The sequence below is a fragment of the Ovis aries genome, chromosome X, assembly GCF_016772045.2.
Source record: "Ovis aries strain OAR_USU_Benz2616 breed Rambouillet chromosome X, ARS-UI_Ramb_v3.0, whole genome shotgun sequence".
NCBI classification, from domain to species: domain Eukaryota; kingdom Metazoa; phylum Chordata; class Mammalia; order Artiodactyla; family Bovidae; genus Ovis; species Ovis aries.
Genome location: NC_056080.1, coordinates 29,906,508 through 29,926,966, shown reverse-complemented (window position 1 = coordinate 29,926,966; position 20,459 = coordinate 29,906,508). Strand labels below are relative to the sequence as shown.

At 35.7% G+C, this 20,459-nt stretch overlaps 1 protein-coding gene across 10 annotated transcripts in view; it reads right to left on the bottom strand.

Moving 5' to 3' along the window:
* Positions 1-310: 310 nt before the first annotated feature.
* Positions 311-20,459, bottom strand: part of GK (glycerol kinase) — a 77,530-nt gene continuing 57,381 nt past the window's right edge. For 4 of the 10 annotated variants that reach the window (XM_060407859.1, XM_060407860.1, XM_060407861.1 and 1 more), the window contains 7 exons: positions 14,268-14,346; positions 12,954-13,050; positions 12,091-12,175; positions 10,879-10,999; positions 10,627-10,770; positions 8,328-8,408; positions 311-5,344 (listed from right to left, as the gene is read on the bottom strand). In XM_060407859.1, the coding sequence (XP_060263842.1) occupies positions 5,220-5,344; positions 8,328-8,408; positions 10,627-10,770; positions 10,879-10,999; positions 12,091-12,175; positions 12,954-13,050; positions 14,268-14,346 (732 nt within the window). In that variant the 3' untranslated portion in view covers positions 311-5,219. The remainder of the gene's footprint in view (positions 5,345-8,327; positions 8,409-10,626; positions 10,771-10,878; positions 11,000-12,090; positions 12,176-12,953; positions 13,051-14,267; positions 14,347-20,459) is intronic. The other 6 variants (XM_012106441.5, XM_012106442.5, XM_004021983.6 and 3 more) reach the window with 2 other exon arrangements.

Genomic DNA, 20,459 nt, shown 5'->3' with positions numbered 1-20,459 from the left:
TGAACGATTCCTCAAAAAATTTAAAAAATAGAACTACCATATGATCTAGCAATTCTACTTTTGAGTATATAGCCCAAAGAATCGAAATCAGGATATCTACACTCCCAGGTTCACTGCAGCATTATTCACAAAAGCCAAGATATAGATAGAACCCAAATGTCCATTGACAGATGAATGGATAAAGAAAATGTGGTATATACATACAATGGAATCTTGATCAGCCTTAAAAAGAAGGAAATTCTACTGTTTGCAACATCAATGTACCTGTAATACCTTATGCTAAGTGAAATAAACTGGACACAAAAAGAAATATTGTGTAATCTTACTTTATGTGTTGAATCTTAAAAAGTCAAACAGAAATAGGATATTGGTGGTTAGCAGGGGGTGGGGTGAGAGGGGAAATGGGGAATTGTTCAATGGGTATGAAGTTAGTTACACAAGATGATTAAGTCCTAGAGACTGCTGTACAACTTTTAGTGCCATAGTTAACAATATGCTATTGTGCATTTAAAAATTTAAGAGGGTAGATTTCATGTTAAGCATTCTTAAACATACAAACACAAAGCAAAGGGACACAAGGAAATTTTTGGAGGTGACTGGTATGTTTATAACCTTGATTTTGGTGATGGGATAATGGGTGTATGCATTAAGTCCAAGCTCATCAAAGTAGATACATTAAATATGTACAGTTTTCTATATATCAATTATACCTTATTAAAGCTATAAAAATAGTAATTTTTGCACTTCTCTTTATGATTAGACACTATGAGGTAAAAACTACCTACTTGACTACCATTGCTGTTATAGTTTCTGTGATATGACATCTTTTGTCTCATGGTTCCTCCTAAATTGCAATCATTCTTCATTCCCACAGGATACAAAATACCTATAAGCCAAACAACTGAGACTTAGGCATTTTAAAAGAAACACACTAAAAAAAAAATTCTAAGATATTATTACAGAAGCAAAAATGGATTATTTATGTTACTGATTACCTGGAGAACAAAAGATTGAGGTGTTGGTGATTGAGTTCAGAAAATAATGGCGTATTTGACTCCACCAACTCACCCAGACAGAGAGGAAGTGAAGCATAGAGTGGAACCAGTAAGTCATGGTTAGCCATGACTGCAAGACCCTATTGAGAACAGCTGCTGACCTCACCGGGGCATTTTCTGGATGCTGAGATGGGACAATGTAGTCTTTTTTGACAGAACAAGTAAGGTGCTCATCATCCCAGAAACTGCTTCTTCAACTGTTGGTTAATTCTTCAGTGTGTGCCTTATCAAGGGCTAACAGCTGAGCTGAACGTTTCCTGAACCATCTTTCTCAATTAACTTTGATCTAAGTTCTAGTCTGGAAATGAGAAATGCAAGTAAGAATGAGGGTCAATTTATTTTAAGTAAATTTATCATTAAATATCAACGTGTATCATTTCAAACATTTATAAATATCACAATTTATAGAAAATTAATGTAATCTTAAAATTATTGGAACAATGCTTTTCACAGTTATTTACATTAACTCAAACTACCTTTGTAGAAACAAACGATGTTTAAAAGTGTCCTTGCCACAAAGTAATAATTTCATAGTACCTTTCTATAACATTTATGTCACTAAAGTGGCAGCTGCACCAATAAAACCCAGAAGATTCAATAATTTACAAACAGCATAATCAGAACTGAAAACGCAAGCTACCATTCATTCCAAACAAAACAAAACCTTTTATATTAATATATATAAATATTTTTCCATTTTCATTACTGAAGAAAATAATTAGGAGGCAGTATTTTCTTGTTTGTAGTAAAAAAATTAATCTTAAGATTATTTTAAAATTGACATTGAGAAGCTAGATTAGGTAAGTTGTTATAATGCCTCACATTAAATTTTTTGAGAATTTCTTGGTTGTGGGTACAGCGAGAAGGAAATTCTTGGGTTTACTGGAAGCTTTTTCTATCAATTAAACCATTTTTCTGTTGTATTAATAATATGTCCATAAGCAGAGATAACTACTTGTCATCTCAAATAGAAATTTTAATTGCCTATCAGCCATTTACAACACACTTAGATGGAAAGAGATTCTTGGCTTTTTTTTTTCTACTTAAGTTTGTAAACTTTTTTTGATATCCCCTCAAAAGGATCCTAAATAGATCTAAATATATGTCAAAGGAAAAGCAAACTTTATATGGACTCAGTGCTTGTATTTGAAAACAATATATGCTATACTATTCCACAGGTTTTTTTTTAGCATATAAAAGTATGGTATAAGAAATTATAGTCACAATAAAGTACATTTTCTTTTATTCACATAGAACATATACTTAAATTTTAAATGTTGGCTCTTCAAGAAAGCCTCTCCTGGTAAATAATATGTATAACCATTGCCCAAAAATGTATACAGCTGTTTTCCCCAAAATATTTATACACATAGTGGTCCACTTAAGACCAGCCCCATTAGAATCTACTGAATACAATGTGTTCTTAATTTATAAATGGGCTACCCTCAGTATATAAAATATAAACGCATGTATGTTACACATACAAAGTAAGAAATATAAAAAGGAGAGATGAAAAGAAAAGGAAGTGTTCTTCCCTATAAGATCCTGACAGAAACTCAGTGTAATTAGTGAGACATGTACTCTTAATTTATAAATGGGCTACCCTCATTATACAAAATATAGAGGCATGTATGTTATACACAATGTAAAAAATATAAAAAAGAGAGATGAACGAAAAAAAAAAAGGAAAGTGTCCTTCCCTATAAGATCCAGATAGCAGCAATTCAGTATAATTAGTGAGACCATGTAAAATACATGAAGAATTTTCAGTTTTGGCAAATACTTTTTAGAAAAATGCCTAAGGAATGAGGGTACTAAATTTCTATATTAAGAATTTAGTAGAGGCTTCCATTTAAGCATTTAGTGAAGATGTTGTGGTCTCCCTAATAAGCAGAAAAGAGGACTTTGGGTAGGGGAGTCTGTTAAAAAGAAGCAAACAAAAAATCACAGATTTTTAGCCGATTAGTAATAGCCCCTTAATGAAGTGTGTGTAGTGCAGGAATCAAATCCTGGCCCATCAGAGTTTGAATATATGTGATAAAAAAATTCCAATGAACAGGATCTGAATTCTTCTTAGATCTTACAGGGAATGAGGCAGGAAATGATTGCAAAAGAGGGGGTCAGCCCCAAAGGTGGCTGGTCCAATCTTAACTAGTGCTGTTAAAAAACACACCAAATGTTTCTATAGCATTCTTTCTGCTGCATTTTCTTTATTTCAAGCCACAGGTCTACTTGGAGGATCATGCAGCAAGTGGCTTATAAATAAAATCAGTCTATGAATAGTGTCATCACATTAAGAGACAGAATCACTGGACTCTCTCCATAGGTAAAGAGCTCGCATCTTTGGAATCCATGAGTTGGTAGTATTTACGGCATACCTAAAATGGGACAAAAATCATATATGTCAATAATAATATACATGCAATTTAGGAGTTAAAGCAATGAAGATGATTCAATAATTACTGAGCTAGAAATTCCATATGGTTCCTAAATATTGCTTCACAGGTAAAATGCAACAAATACAACTGGGCCAATTTCAAAATTAGCAAATGAACACTACTGCTAACTGTTTACCAAGACAAGTCATTCCAATTTTTCTCAAATCTCAGCATATGTTACCAAGAGAGATCCTAAAGATGGCAATCATATCTATTTTGGAAGTCTAGGAATTTGGACATTTACTGTATCCTTCAGCTTAGAGATATGTTATATATCCTATTTTTTCAAAGACCAAGCTTTTTCATTCTGTACTGGTATCAAAGGGAAACAGAAGGGAAAAAAATATCAATGAAAACATTCAGCTGCAATGCTATTTTCTTTCCTTTTCCAGACCAACATAATGCAGCCAAAAAACAACAAAAAAAAAACAAAAACAAAAAAACCTCAGGATAAAGAAAAAAATAGAACTTTTCCTAAAACAGAATTTTTAAAAATTTAAATTACAGTTCTTCTGGGGAATAATCAGACTCTTCCACCAAACATTCCTGAGAAGCAGAAAGAAAATAAGCATCTGCTAATTCTGTACAGATTTATGAATACAGAAGCCTTTTTTAGTGTATAAAGCACTAATACCAACATAAGGAATGGGTATTATGGAAGAAAAATATTTGAACAAATTTATTATAAACATGAAGAATACAGAAAATGGTAAATCTAATTTTAAATTCTCATGCACATAACTGAAATTTTATCATGATTTAAAAGATAATTTAATGTTCTATTAATGTAGATAATTTTTATTCCCTCTCTGCTAATGTAAATAACTTTTCATTCCATATTTATATATAGTGCTTTAGTGATGATGCCAATCTGATTAATGCTTGTCAGACTTCTAAAAACAGATGTTCTCCCATATCAATAAAAAATTTTTACATTTTAAACCCAGGTCATCTTGTAATTAATTAAGAGAAATAATTCAACTCCCTAATTAAGAAGATTTTTTAAGTGTTTCACTTTCTTGGCAACATATGAAATACGTCATTTCCATTTAGGCCACTAATTTGAAGAAAAACTGAACTATCATTAGCAACAACTTCCAAAAATGATTATTATATTTAAATTAATGCTGGTTATGCAGTGAGTTTTATAATGTACTGAGCAATTTTACTTTTATAAGAATATTCAGAATATGTGAAAATAATAATTCAGTTTGAATTTCACCAATTTATTTCAGCAATAATTTTTAAAAAATTTCAGTTCACCAATGTATTCTCTTAACTAAAATAAAAGTGACGATAACTTTTCCCCAGGTTTAGAGTTTTACAGAAACTCTGCTAACATACTCTGGCCAAAAGTCTTACCAGGATTGAAATATTAAGACTTCTGTAGCAGATTTTCATAAGTATGAAAAACAACTTAGGTACATTTGAAAGACAGTTCAATTGATTTCAAATACTATACATTTCATCTACCACTCTGAACATCCTTTCATTTAAGCATGAACAGTAGTACTTGTGCTTACTGCTGCACTTGCCAGCAGAATGTAGCCCCTCAAAGAAAATCATCTACTAAAAATCAAAGAGAATAAAAGCAGAGTCACAGTCCTTAATTCTGAATTAAATAGTCTATTAACTAGTCCTTTAATAGATTTTCCAGGTTCCTAAGAACAGGAAGAAGGAAAAATACTGAAAACTTTCTGTTCATTTATACACAAAGACATTAATGCTAACTCATATAATTGTCTAATTTAAAGAGGAACTGACCTGAGAGGTACCTTGCTCCGATTAACATTACCACGCTACTCACTATAAAAAAGCCCAAGGGTAGACTACAGAAGATACTAGGGTCACCTGTTGTCATCCGAGTAGGAGGGAATTCCAGTCAAGCAAACCAAAAGAAAGACACATAATTACAATATTTGTGTTAAGAATCACATGATAGCAAAAAAAAGTTATAAAAATAGTATATTCATAAAAGCTAGCAAAGAGTTATTACTTTAAATCAAAACCAGAATCAAAATTGAGGGCTTATGACAGTTAACAAACAATACAGATAGCATGCCACAAATAGCAAGAACATAGAGCATATAGACCAACATAAACCTTCCACTGGCAAAGCCAAAGAAAGCTGAAGGAGAACTTTCTTTTTGGGAGGCTGCTGATTTTAGCTTTCTTGGTTCTTCCCCAAAAGATACTAAGTGAGCAATCCCATTCCCCATCCAGATTAAAATTATAGATCCTTTGGCTATCAGAGAAGAGTTATATTAGTCCAACTCATTAGCTTGAAAATAAATTTCAAACCCTATTGGTTTCATTTTCTTTTTTACACACAGTTGGTATAACAAAATGATCTGAAAATTAATGTTACTATATAATTTAAAAACTAAACTGTATTAATCTATATTTTAAAATATTGTCTGAGAACACAATTGTTTTGATATTTTCTAACCTGACTGAAAACATTTCCTTTAAAGAATAGCTAGAGAGATACAGACATAGGCTTTTCTTGAATTTAAACATTATGTATCTTGAACATTTAACACTTTTTGGAAAAAAATGTTATTTTGGTGGGTTTGGAGTACAAAGTCATGAAGTCATTATTTATCATAAGCTCTCTCCAAAAAATATTAAATCCTCAATCATTCCTATATTTTAAACATATTAAATGCATGTTAAAAATTCTTTACAGTCCATTCAAATATAGTTACAAACAAGAAAATAAATATGAATGCTTCAAAATTGGCAATATGCTTTGGAAATTAAGCTAACATAATATTCTTCCCATAAATTAAAACTATTTAAAGAGGATAAGAGGCCAGGTAGCAATTTGAATAGATTTATGAGATCATCGAAATAGGATTCTATCTGTACTATTATTACATAGCTTACATTGCTTGAGGAACAATCAGCATTTCACTAATTGATTGAATATTGTTATCTGGATCATTATACAGTTTTAGAGACTCTCAAAATGTTGTACATGAGTGCTTTTCATAAATCTGCTACAAATTGTTTTCACACTTTGCCTTAAATACACTGCAGCCTAACTGAAACAAACACCAAGTTTGGAAAATCGAAAGCTCTCAAAAAATCAAATTATTTTATCATCAATTCTGAAGGCAGAAACAAAAAAATCATGTAATTTTCTTTTATCCACTTTTTCTTGGCATTTTAAGTTCCCTGACAGTAAGGTAAAGCAAACAGAAAATGATCAATTGGCTTTGTGGGAACTTGGCGATCAAAATTGTATCCTCAACTGCAAGTAAGGAAGAAGTATGTGTGGCATCGACATGGAGGCGGATATGGCAAGGGAGGGGAACAGGTTGAATTGTGCCATTTTATTTATTTATTTGGCCATCTAATCTTTTTTTGGCCATAAAATAAATAAAATACATTTTATTTATTTATTTTTTGGGAGCATGCGGGATCTTGTTCACTGACCAGAGATGAACCTGTGCCCCATGCATTGGAAGTGTGGAGTCTCAACCACTGGACTGCCAGGGAAGTTTCCGTGCCATTTAAAAAAATACAACTAGTCAACAAAATCAGAGAACTCATTTTCATCAGCTTTTAATTGAGGGTAACCAGAAAATAAATCAGGGTGCACAGCTGCTGCGTCCTTCAAAGCAACTAGCACTGTGCTACAAAGAATACCTATGATTGAGAAGTTTAACTATAAAAGGTCTCAAAACTGCAAACAGTCTTAGCAAGAAAGGCTTTGTCACCATCTTAGAAAGAAAGGTGGGTCTCAGAACAAAGGATTTAAAGACAATGGATATTAAGCCTAAAGCTTATTTAGGAGAATAAACAAAAGCTTCAAGTAGAAACAGGATGATCCCAGAAGCTTCTCTGAAAAGCTAGATACATTAAAAGTGGTTCTTGGGACTTCCCTGGTGATCCAGTGGCTAAGACTCTGGGCTTCTAATGAAGGGAGCCCGGGTTTGACCCCTAGACAGGGAACTAGATCTCCCATGCTGCAACTAAGCACTGGTGCAGCCAATAAATAAATAATTTTTTTAAAAAGTGGTTCTATACTCACTTTGGGGTTGGAAGGCAGGCTATATTTCATTTATAAACTCTTCTCTCTTAAATTATATGCTTCAAAATATTATTGGCCATTGTTTCATTCATTAAATTCCAAATCTTATATTTAGCAAAGGATTACAATATCAAGCCACATTAAAGGTATGTTAAAGGCTGTTTCAATATTAAAGGCAGCTCAGAGCTGTTTACAACTAAATATTTTATTTATGGTAGATACCTTCCCATCTAAGTGATTAAAAGCAAAAATTCTCTAATTTCTGCCAAGAGCATTTCCCAATTATGACATTTCTAATTTACTATGTTTGGTACTTTTCTTCCTCTGATTTCAATGAATTCTTGCAACATACACTCACTAAGGACTTGGGAGCAGTCTAGGAAGTAATGAAATGTATTCTGAAATCAATATAGCTTTTAGTCAGTTCAGGTCATGAAGACAGCCCCCCAAAAAGGCAAAGTCAGTCACGAAGAGGATAAAAAAAGTTTAGTTGATTTTTTTTTTTCATTAGGAAGAAACTAGAAATACTTTTACTTTTAGAAAACTAAGTTATCAATCGAAGTACCAGAAATAAACTAATAAGGAAAGGTATGGCAGGACAGAGTTAAGCACATATATCAATCTGATAATTTACATTTTATGTTTAGAACTTTAAAGTGTTTTCAAAATGTTAAAAACTATGAGCATTATGATAATGCTATTCTTCAGAGCAGCCTTGCTAAGTATAAACAGATACTTAAAGAAGCTATTTAACATACTAGGACAAAGTGGCAATAACAATAAAAACATTTTTACCACTTTCTGAAGACTGAGTTGTAACCCAACCCATTGATTTCATCACAGCTTTCTTCCATGTAGAATAACGAATTTCACTTTCTAGAAATAGAAGGTAGGAAAACCATACATAAGAAAGGCAGTTTACTCAATGTTATGTGGCAGACTGGCTGGGAGGGGAGTCTGGGGGAGAATGGATCCATGTACATGTATGGAATAATCTACCAGGAGACCCCAGTTCGATTAATAATCTACCAGGAGACCCCAGTTCGATTCCTGGACTGGGAAGATCCACTGAAGAAGGGATAGGCCACCCACTCCAGTATTACTGGACTTCCCTGGTGGCTCAGATGATAAAGAATCCACCTGCAATGTGGGAGACCTGGGTTTGATCCCTGGGTTGGGAAGATCCCCTGGAGAAGGGAACGGCTACCCACTCCAGTATTCTGGCCTGGAGAATTCCATGAACTGTACATGTACAGTCCATGTGGTCGCAAAGAGTTGGCCACGACTGAGTGACTTTCACTTTCACATGTATGGCTGAGTCACTTTGCTGTATACCTGAAACTATCAATAACAACTGTTAGTTACTATACTCCAATACAAAATAAAAAGTTTTTTAAAAAAGAAAGACAGTTTACTAAGATGTTCTAAGTACTATACTTATATTCACTCATCATTCTTGATAAATTGTTTCACTTATTAAACTGACGCTTGTTACACTGTATTTAACTGACATGGAGCTTTACCAGGACTCAGATCCCGGTATGGTTGCCAAAGACTGCCAGTGACTGCAGAGAGAAGCTTGTGTGGAAGTTGGGGGGAAATTTAGCCTGCTCTGCAAAATGAAAGGAGATGCGGAGACAGGCTATCTGCTAAGACCAGGTCATTCATAAGCAGGTGGTGATGAATTATAAAGGAGAATCCTATTTGATCTGTTTTCTCTTTGGAGGAGGGCAGAGGACCTTGGAAAGTGAAAGTCGCTCAGTTGTGTCTGACTCTTTGTGACCCCATGCACTGTAGCCTGCCAGGCTCCTCTGTCCATGGAATTCTCCAGGCAAGAATACTGGAGTGTGTAGCTGTTCCCTTCTCCAGGGGATCTTCCCAGCCCAGGGATCAAACCCAGGTGTCCCTCATTGCAGGCAGATTCTTTACCATCTGAACCACCACAAAATCCACTATGATGCCATTTTTTTACATATAAATTTATTAATTTTAATTGGAGGCTAATTACTTTACAATATTGTATTGGTTTTGCCATACATCAACATAACCCTGTATGAGAGACAGCAAAAGAGACAGAGATGTATAGAACAGTCTTTTGGACTCTATGATGCCATTTAATACACAGCTTTTTAAAAAGGTTTAAAACCAAATTGAATACATAAAACCTGACTTTTGTACACAAACTTAATTACAGGTATTGGGGCTTCCCAGGTAGCACAGTGGTAAAGAATCTGCCTGCCAATGCAGGAGATGCAAGAGACACGGATTTGATCCCTGGGTCTGGAAGATCCCCTGGAGGAGGAACTGACAACCCACTCCAGTATTCTTGCCTGGAATAGTTCACGGACAGAGGAGCCTGGCGGGCTATAGTCTATTGGTCTGGCTTGTGGCTTAGTTTTGTTTGTTACAACAGTGAGTCAAATATTTAATGCTCATTGATTTAAATTGTTGCTGATTTTGTCAGGCGAGCCCTGCTGTGCTTAAAAGTTACCAGAATGGTCCTTAGCCAAGTAAATCCTGTCCTAAAACTGGTCATTGGCACTAAAGATGACCTAATGCAGACACAATGGGTCAGTGGTCTATATATCTCCCTTGTCACTGTCAGCAAAGGTTACACTAACAGGCTATTAATAAAACTGATAATGTGGCAGTGTTATCCTCGTACATGAAGAGACTATAAACAGTAGAAGTGAATGGTAAAAAAGTGATTATAGAAATTTGTTTTTTTTTTAAATAGGGAACTATTTCTCTTATTCACATTCATTCAGATATGAAGCCAAATATGTTTAGCAGCTGAATATGAAATTACCTTCGCATTTGCAATCTTATTTCATTTCTTGATTTGTGACTAAACCACCAAACTCTCTCTCCCTTTTCACAGTACACCAATCTTCAGTCTTTACGAGTACCCTCACTGAAAAAGATAACTGTAGAGCACAGGGAACTATACTCAATATTATGTAATCACCTATATGGGAAAAGAATCTGAAAAACATAGTATATATAACTGAATCACTTTGCTGTACTGCTGGAACTAACACAACATTGTGTTAGAAATCAACTCCACTTCAATTAAAAAAATAAATAAAAGTACCCTCAGCGTTGATCTGAGGTTCAAATCGCTCCATTGTGACAGCCGACAAGTCCTCAGGCTCCAGACTCCAGACGCCAACCCCTTCTGCAGCCCCTGCAGCCATGGCAGCTCCCAGGGCAGTTGTCTCGGGCATGGATGGCTTCACTGAGGGGAGCGAACAACATCACTCTCTTAGCAGTGACATATGCCTGAAAAATCAGTTCTCCAGAAAAACATGACTCTTGGGGTTTGAAGGAATGAGGGCTTACTGACCTACTGGAATATACAGAATGTCTGCTTGTAACTGCATAAGGATTTTGTTGTTGGTCATTCCACCGTCTACCTGCAAATGGCTGAGTGGAATTCCACAGTCGCGGTTCATGGCGTCCAAAATCTGAAAAAAAAAAAAATGCAATGAACATCATCAAAGTACCACACAGTAATATCCAGAAAATAGTCATCTTCTACTTAAAAACACACAAAAGCTCCCCAAAGCCTACAGAAGAAAAAAAGAGATTTCTTCTAGGTCCTCCTTGATTTGGTTACCACCAACCTTTTCTCTGGGGAACTTCCCTGGTGGCTCAGACGGTAAAGCATCTGCCTGCAATGTGGGAGACCTGGGTTCAATCCCTGGGTCAGGAAGATCCCCTGGAGAAGGAAATGGCAACCCACTCCAGTACTCTTGCCTGGAAAATTCCATGGATGGAGAAGCCTGGTAAGCTACAGTCCATGGGATTGCAAATGGTCAGACACGACTGAGCGACTTCACTTATTCACTTATAACCTTTTCTCTTACCACTCCTCTGCACTCACCTCTATATCCAGGCAAGCCAGACAACTCTATTTTGCACCCTGATTTCCTGCCATGGTGTCTATGTTTGTGCTACTATTCAAATCCTTTACCTAATATGTGTTGCTCAACATCCCCTCAACTGTAAAATGCCCAATGCCCAGCAGCTAACAGGAACTTAGAGAGTAATGACAGCTGGGAAAAGAAAACAAACTTGCATTTATTACATTACTGTTTAGGCAGGCTTCATTAAATTTTTTTTTTCTTTTGGCCTTACTGTGCAGCCCATAGGATCTTAGTTCCCTGACCTGGGATGGAACCCAGGCCCACTGCAGTGGAAACATGAAGTCTTAATCACTGGACTGCTAGGGAAAGTCCCCAGGCTTAATTTTTTGATTATGCTGGGAAGATTGAAGGCAAGAGCAGAAGGGGGCGGCAGAGGATGAGATGGTTGGATGGCATCACTGACTCAATGGACATGAGTTTGAGCAAACTCTGGAGATGGTGAAGGATAGGGAAGCCTGGCGTGCTGCAGTCCATGGGGTCACAAAGAGTCGGACATGACTTAGTGATTGAACAACAAGAACAAGCTTATAAAATTTTCATAAATTTCTGGCATATATAAATATATAATATAATTTGTATAGGAATAATAAAGGTGGATTAAGTACAGGAAAAAGGCCCATATTGATTACCTCTCGAGTTTGGAAACAAACAGCTTCTAATGCAGCAAAAGCAATATGGCATTTATTGGTGAACTGAGTGAGCCCACAGATGATCCTAAAAATATACACAAAGATTTTTAAGATTAGAGCAGAATAAATGAGTCATTAATCGGGAATGTTCTAAATGTGGAAAGGTTGAATTTGGTACATAGAAGTGTATGGGGGGGAAAAGACATTAAAAAGCCAAAACTGGACACAAACATTAAGTAGCTGGCAAAATCCTTACAGTCTACAATGTTGCATCCAAATATGAAAAAGTTCATGATCTATCTGAATAGATGACAATAATATAAAACAAAATCAATACTCATCTAGATGATGGCCTTTTGATATATAACTTACAGGTGCCTTGATAAAAGATAATAATACTAACATGAATAGGAATATAGCCGGGGCTTATTGTCAGATGACATAACTTCATGGAATTTTTTCTAATATTTATTTATTGATTTGGCTGAACCAGGTCTTAGTTGTGCCAGGTGGGATCTAGAACCCAGGTGCCCTGAACTGGGAGGGAGGGCAGAGTTCCAGCCACTGAGCCACCAGGGAAGTCCCTGGAGTTCTTGTTTATGTCATGCCAAGGGGCACGCAGTGCAGTATCTTAGTTCCTCAACCAGGGATCGAATCCATGCCCCCTGCAGTAGAAGTGTGGAATCCTAGCCACTGGATAGCCAGGGAATTCCCAACTTCTAAAATTATACTTCCCAAGTATAAAAGGTTTCCTCCATACTTCAAAATCATTTGAAAATAGAAAACTATTAACCAATAAGTTCTTAGCTAATATAGTAAATAAATCAAGACTGACAAAAGCATACCTTATTTTCAATTCTTACCCTCTTGCACTAGGCTCCCAATAAGGTGCATACAGCCCCGAAAATGCTGGGACGAAATAGCAGCCATAAGAAGTACCTACTTCTTTAGCAAGTTTTTCTAATGTTGAAAACAAACAACAAAAACAAAAACAAAAAACACACACACAAAAAAAATCATTCCAATATATACTACTTCTTTCCAAAAATAAGCACACATGTTTAAAAAATTAGGACAGGACTTTTGGTTTCCTAATATGCAGTACAGCAAAATGTTGCTAATTGTAGCAGAATACGAGGAGCAACAAAAGCAAATTTCTCCACAAAATATAACCCAGTCTGCATGTACACCCGTGGTGGATCCATGTCAATGTATGGCAAAACCAATACAGTATTGTAAAGTAAAATAAAGTAAAAATAAAAATTAAAAAATATATATATATATATAACCCAATCCAAGAATGAAAGGAATTGGATTAGTTTTGTTAAGGTATTGTAGTTCATTTCCACTATTTTTTTCCACTATTTTTTAAAAAAATATTTATTTTCTGATGTGCTGGGTCTTTGTTGCTGTGCACAAGCTTTCTCTAGTTGTAATGAGTGGGAGCTGCTCTCTAGACATGGGGCACAGGTTTCTCATCGCAGTGGCTTCTTTTTTTGTAGATCACGAACTCTAGGGCATGTGGCCTCAGTAGGAGTGGTGTAGGGGCTTAGATGCCCCACGGCATGTGGGATCTTAGTTCCTGGACCAAGGATTGATCCTGTGTCCCCTGCATTGGCAGGCGGATTCTTAACTACTGGACCATCAGGGAAGTCCCCATTTCCACTATTTTTAAGGTTGCTGACTAGCAAATGAAGAAGTGGCCTTCACTGCATTCCTAATCAGAAATGTGTCCCTGATTGTCTCACCTTCAGGTGAAATGAAACAAGCAGAAGGAAAGTGGGTAGGGAGTTCAAAATAATTACCTATCGCTTGAAAATAGCCATAGTAATACTTAAATTACGGGTACTGGAGTTTTAATTCTCACTCTAATAAGAGTTAAAGCTCTTTCTTATCAGATAAATTTAACTGCAGATTCTGGCAATCTTCGGTGTTCAATTTTACACTTGGGTAATTTTTATGCCCTACCGTGCCTATTTATGAATAAGCACCACTAATTATGTCAATTTGTTGTTTTATAAATCTTCACAAAGAGTCTTTTATATATATATCAAACTCATAATAGGGATCCATATAGTTTAATGTCAAATACAGGGCAAAGCATTAACAGACTGCAAGGGTAAAATATTTACAATTTTCATTATTTAGATTCCAGCCCTTTGTTAGAACATACTCACCAATTTCCTCAGAGCTTTTTATAATTCCAAGATTGTCTCTAAGCCAGCGAATAACAGCACCAGCTATAGCTACTGAACCCTATGGGAAATAAGGAATCCAAGAGAGAATATATTAAATATGTTATCAGTATATAAAGTTCTTATTGAGCATATTCTCTGTGTATGATTCTACCAGATGGATACGATTCCAAAATTTCAACTTTGGGACTTCTACAAACGTCATAAACCAGGTCTTTCAATATAAACATGGTTTTATCTAAGTCATTGTAGAAATTTTTCATGAGGCAGAGAAGCGAGCCCTCCAGTAGATCTTGGACCTGTTCCCATAGATGGACATCACTGTGGTGAGCAATCTGTTTCTTGTACAATTGTTCTGTTGCTAAATGACAAAGGTATATTATCACCCGGAATACATTCCCATTGTAGCCACAGCGTTATTGGGAAATGTTATGCGAAGAGTTGACTCATTGGGAAAGACTCTGATGCTGGGAGGGATTGGGGGCAGGAGGAGAAGGGGACGACAGAGGATGAGATGGCTGGATGGCATCACGGACTCAATGGACATGAGTCTGAGTGGACTCCGGGAGATGGTGATGGACAGGGAGGCCTGGCGTGCTGCGATTCATGGGGTCGCAAAGAGTTGGACACGACTGAGCGACTGAATTGAACTGAACTGAACCCTGAAAGTTTTTTAAGCCCATTTCCCAAATTAAACAGTATATTAAATCTAGCAGCCACATACAAAAATAGTCAGCAAAAGGCTAACTGCAAAGTAATTATTCTTAGATAACTAATGAGGACCTAACTGTATAGCACAGGGAACTCTACTCAATGCTCTGTGGTGACCTAAATGAGAAGGACATTTTTAAAAGAGCGGCTATACGTATAACTGATTAACCTTGCTATACAGCAGAAACTAACACAGCATTGTAAAGCAATTATACTCCAATAAAAATTAATATAAAAAATAATGATTCTTTATAACAAAATCACCAACGGATAGAGTGGAGGGGGAATGCATGGCTGTGGCAATAAGGAAGAAAACATACAATTTGTAGTCAGATGAACCGGGTTTAAGGCTGAATTCTATTTTTTAATAGATACATAATTTTAGGTAAATTAGTTGGGCTTTCCAAGACTCCATTTATTCGCCTATATAAGGGTAATGACTATAATAATAGTTACCTAAAGAAATTACAAGGAGGCTTAACACAGGAAGTATACAGGAAAGTTATTACTGAATGTAAATATTAGTTTCACTAGTTAGGTGTTAAAAAAGCATATCAGCCAAATTCCATTGTCCGATGTATGGATAAATGTAGTAAACCTACACACTGGAAAATTATTTGACCATGAAAAAACATGAAATTCTGCTACAACATGCGTGAGTGTTGAAAACATTATGCTAAATGAAAGATCACATATTGTATAACTCAATTTATATGAAATGTCCACAATACACACATCCATAGGCACAAAGAGTTGATTAGTGCTTGCCTAGGGTTGAAGTGATAGAGTTAGTCTTTGGGGAAATAAAAATGTTCTCAATTTAGACTGTGGTGATGACTGCAAAACTCTGTGAACATACTAAAAACCACTGAATCATACACTTTAAAAGAGTGAATTGTGTGATATGGGAAGAACATCTCCATAAAGCTGTTTTTTTAAAAAAAAATATATTCTGAGGCCAAAAGAAGTATTAGCACAAACCACTAGGAGTTCCAAAAAAGGTTTTTTGGTTCTTATGTTTCATTCATACACATTTGTTCATCTTCCGTGTTTTTTTTCCATATAGATTATTAATGTAAATTACTTGATAGAGTCGCTCCAAACCGAAACATCAGATAATATAGTTAAGTATAGGAAACATAATTTTTTTTATACGTTGCTTGCCTCTCTACCCCTAGTAAATAGAATTGCAAATGGTCATCCCTTCTTGCCATCAGTTTTCAGGATGTAAACAAACTAGACGCTGAACATGTTGCTATTAATACATTCTACCATTCATGGCTGCTATGAGAACAAGTCACTATATTCTACTGAAAAGCTGGCAAAACACCAGTCGCTCTTTTTATACAGTGAATTTTCAGCTATGAAAATTATTTGAGGAACTGATTCGACATCTCTGTGAAGATAGAACCAGATTTTAAAAGTGGGACAACGACAATTTAGTAAACACCTGACAAGGAACCCTAACCCAATGCCTCTCCTCAAAGAATACACTTCCTAACTTTGATATATTATATACTTAGGTAGGGAGTAGGACTATTAAGGAGAACTAAGTACATTTTTTGCTTTTGGAGACAATTCAACTCTGAAACATCCTTTGGAAGCAAACAATTCAGATATACTAGTTGCCAAAGACTAGAAAACACATAAGATTCTCTAGACCAGTGTTGTTAACAGAAATATAATGTGAGTTGCAGATATAATTTAACTTTTTTAGTTACCATAGTTAAAAAGGTTAGATTAATTGTAATATATTTTGTTTAACTCAATATATTAAAAATATTATCATTGCAACATTGAGATATGTTTATATATATATAATTCACTAAGTCTTTGAAATCAGGTATATATTTTCCACTTACAGCACATTTCAATTTGGACTAGCCACATTTCAAGTGTTCAATAGTCAGGTGTGGCTAGTGGCTACCATACTGGACAGCACAGTTCTAGATCTACATGGAAATACAGATGTCCTTTCTCCTTATACACTCAAAAAGACACTGGTCCTACATGGCACCTAACCAAGAAATGTGTATGTTTCCAATGGTTTTAGGTGAGTAAACAACAAATTTTAAAAAGCCATTGAGCTGGAAGTCTAGCGGAGTGGTCTTATGGCTATCAGCTAGTGGAACTTCATATTTTGGGAAATCAAATGTTGGTGTACCTCCTTTCCACTGATGAGGGCAATATGTTACATGCTCAGATAATTTTTTTTCAGAGGAAGCAATGTGGTTGTAATAAAAGGAAAATCAAGATTTTTCATTAAAGGTAACTGATTGAGAACATTATTGAGGACATTATTTAAAGCCACTGTCAAGCTTTCAGGAGAAAATTATTTTAAATTTGGTCATCGGGAGTATACAGGAGTGCTCTATTGTTGAACAAAGAAGTAGGTTTAATACGAAAAACACTTATCTGAAATAAGTATATAATTTTGGTATCATGATATAATACTTGGTATAGCTCTTTACAAATTAATAAAAATAAGAGAAACCTCCAAATTCACAAAAGATGTAGTCTGAATCCAAAGGCAGGAGATAAACTGGAAGGTGGTATAATGCTTTGAAGATGGGCAGGGAAAAGAGTACAGGAATGGAAACCTAAAATGATAGTTAGAAGGTGACTGTCTACTTGTGATCAAATAAGTTACTGTCAATTATATCATAAATATAAAGATTCAATACTTCAGCTCATCAACTACAAATATGAATCAACCCTTATCCTAAGTCACGATCCACTGGGAAAGCTACACAGAAGCCTAACTGAGGTTTTCTAAGAAAAACAAAAACATAATAGAAAAGAGAGGGCTTCTCCAGTGGCTCAGTGGTAAAGAATCCACCTGAAATGCCGGAGACATGGGTTTAATCCCTGGGTCAGGAAGATCCCCTAGAGAAGTAAATGGCAACTCACTCCAGTATTCTTGCCTGGGAAAACCAATGGACAGAGAAGCCTAGCAGGCTAAGGTTCATAGGGTTGCAAAGAGTCAGATACAACTGAGTGATTGAGCATGCACAAAGAAAAACATAATAGAAATGAGGGGTAAAAAGAAGAAGTTCAATGATAACTGGACAAAAGAAATAAATTACTAAAAACTAGACAAACAGCCTGGAAAGTGAAAAGCTAAGGAAAAGGCTATGTGAAGATTAGATTAAAAATAATCAAGTAGCTCTGATATAATGTCATAGCAGGCAAACATACGTTCCCTCAAAAGTTCCTTGAGATGAATGTTACTGCCATGAACAGTATTATAAAGTAGATTATTTTAGGATGTAGGATGTATCTTACAATGCAATTATGGTTAAAATCAGTACATGTGGAGAAAAATTATGTAAAATTTAGGTTATCCTTAAATTGCTCAAAATCAACCATTAGGCACAGGAAACAGTTTTGTGTATGCTACAGTAATACACAACACTATATAATTTATACTGTACTTAATTTATATATGATTACAAATGCAAAAATCTAAGTACAGCATTTTTAATTGCAAAGAGAAGACAATAGGAGCAGAGAGGTGAATTGGGGAAGCATTTTTGAAATGTAATCTGTATCATTAATACTTTGGTAACCAGTTAGAGAATTAAAATTAAAAGCAATCATTTGTCAGAAAGTATACACCCGTGGCGGATTCATGTTGATGTATGGCAAAGCCAATACAATATTGTAAAGTAATTAGCCTCCAATTAAAATACATACATATACATATACATATATATATATATATAAAGAAAGTATATTTTCTAAGAAAGTACATTAGAAAAGTCCATAAACAATGTTTATAGGCCCCCATGATCCTCAACTACTGCTATTCATGCTCTTCCATGATCCTTTCCCTTTAAGCAAGGTGGGATCTATGACTTGCTTTTAACCAACAGGGCCCGTCAAAGGTGACAGGATGTATGTGGCAATATGTATGTGATTACGTTGCATAAGATTATCACACCCGTTTTCTGGACTCTCTCCCCACCTTGTTGGTGTTAAGTCTTCACATAGGAAGGAACTGCAGGTGGCCTCTAGGAGCTGAGGACAGCCTCTTGCTGATTGCTGGTAAGAAACTGAAACCTCCAGTTCTACAACCATAAGAAACTAAATTTGGTCAATAACCTGAGTGAACCTAGAAACAGACGGAGTCTCAGATGAGACTGCAACCTCAGTCTACACCTTGTGCAATCTCAGTCTAAATCTTTACTGCAGCCCAGTTAGACCCTGAGTAGAAGATCCAGCTAAGCTTTGCACGGAATCCTGACCCAAGAAAACTGTAAGATAATAAATGGGTATGGTTTTAAGCTACTTGCATCAGTGGTAGGATTGTTATGCAGCAACAGTTAACTAATAAATAAGGTTTATACCTAAAATGAATATCTGGCTCAAGAGAGATGAAAAACTCCAAAAAAATAAAAATTTGACACCAAATTCACAAATCACATCAAAGAGATGAGAAAAGGGACATTTAAAGAAAACAACGGGTGGGGGGGTGTTAGCCCCTATGAAAGATGGTATGGAGATTCCTTTAAAAACTAGGAATAAAACCATCATATGACCCAGCAATCCCACTCCTAGGCATACGTCCTGAGTAAACGAAAACTAAAAAGGACACACATATCCCATTGTTCATTGCAGCAATATTTACAATAGCTAGAACATGGAAGCAACTTAGATATCCACTGACAGATGAATGGATAAAGAAGTTATGGTACATATACACAATGGAATATTACTCAGCCATAAAAAGGAACACATTTGAGTCAGTTTTAATGAGATGGATGAACCTAGAGCCTATTATACAGAGTGAAATAAGTCAGAAAGAGAAAGATAAATATCATATACTAACACATATACATATGGAATCTAGAAAGATGGTCTTGAAGCATTTATTTGCAAGGCAATAATGGAGGAACAGACATAGAGAACAGACTTATGGACACGGGGAGAAGGGGAGGAGAGGGTGAGATGTATGGAGAGAGTAACATGGAAACATAGATAGCCAATGGGAATTTGCTGTATGTCTCATAGAACTCAAACAGGGGCTCTGTGTCAACCTAGAGGGGTGGGAAGGGGAAGGAGATGGGAGGGTGGTTCAAGAGGGAGGGGACATATGTACACCTATGGCTGATTCATGTTGAGGTTTGACAGAAAACAAAATTCGGTAAAGCAATTATCCTTAATAAATTAAAAAAACACAATGGGGGTGTTATAAGGAACCCTCTTTGGAGCTCATGTTTAAATAGGCAAAAATGGCATAATATAGGATTTGGTATATAAAAAATACCTGTTGAGTGTCTACTATATGCCAGACTCTGGGATAGAGTGGTGAACAAGACAGGTAAGTCTTCTGACTGCAGGGAACTTATATCCTAGTGACAAAATACAGAACATGGAAGTCTCAAACCCATAGTATGCTCAAGTTCATAATCAGATCAAAGCTCCCCAAGAGCATTTTGTTTTGGGAAATAACATTTAGAA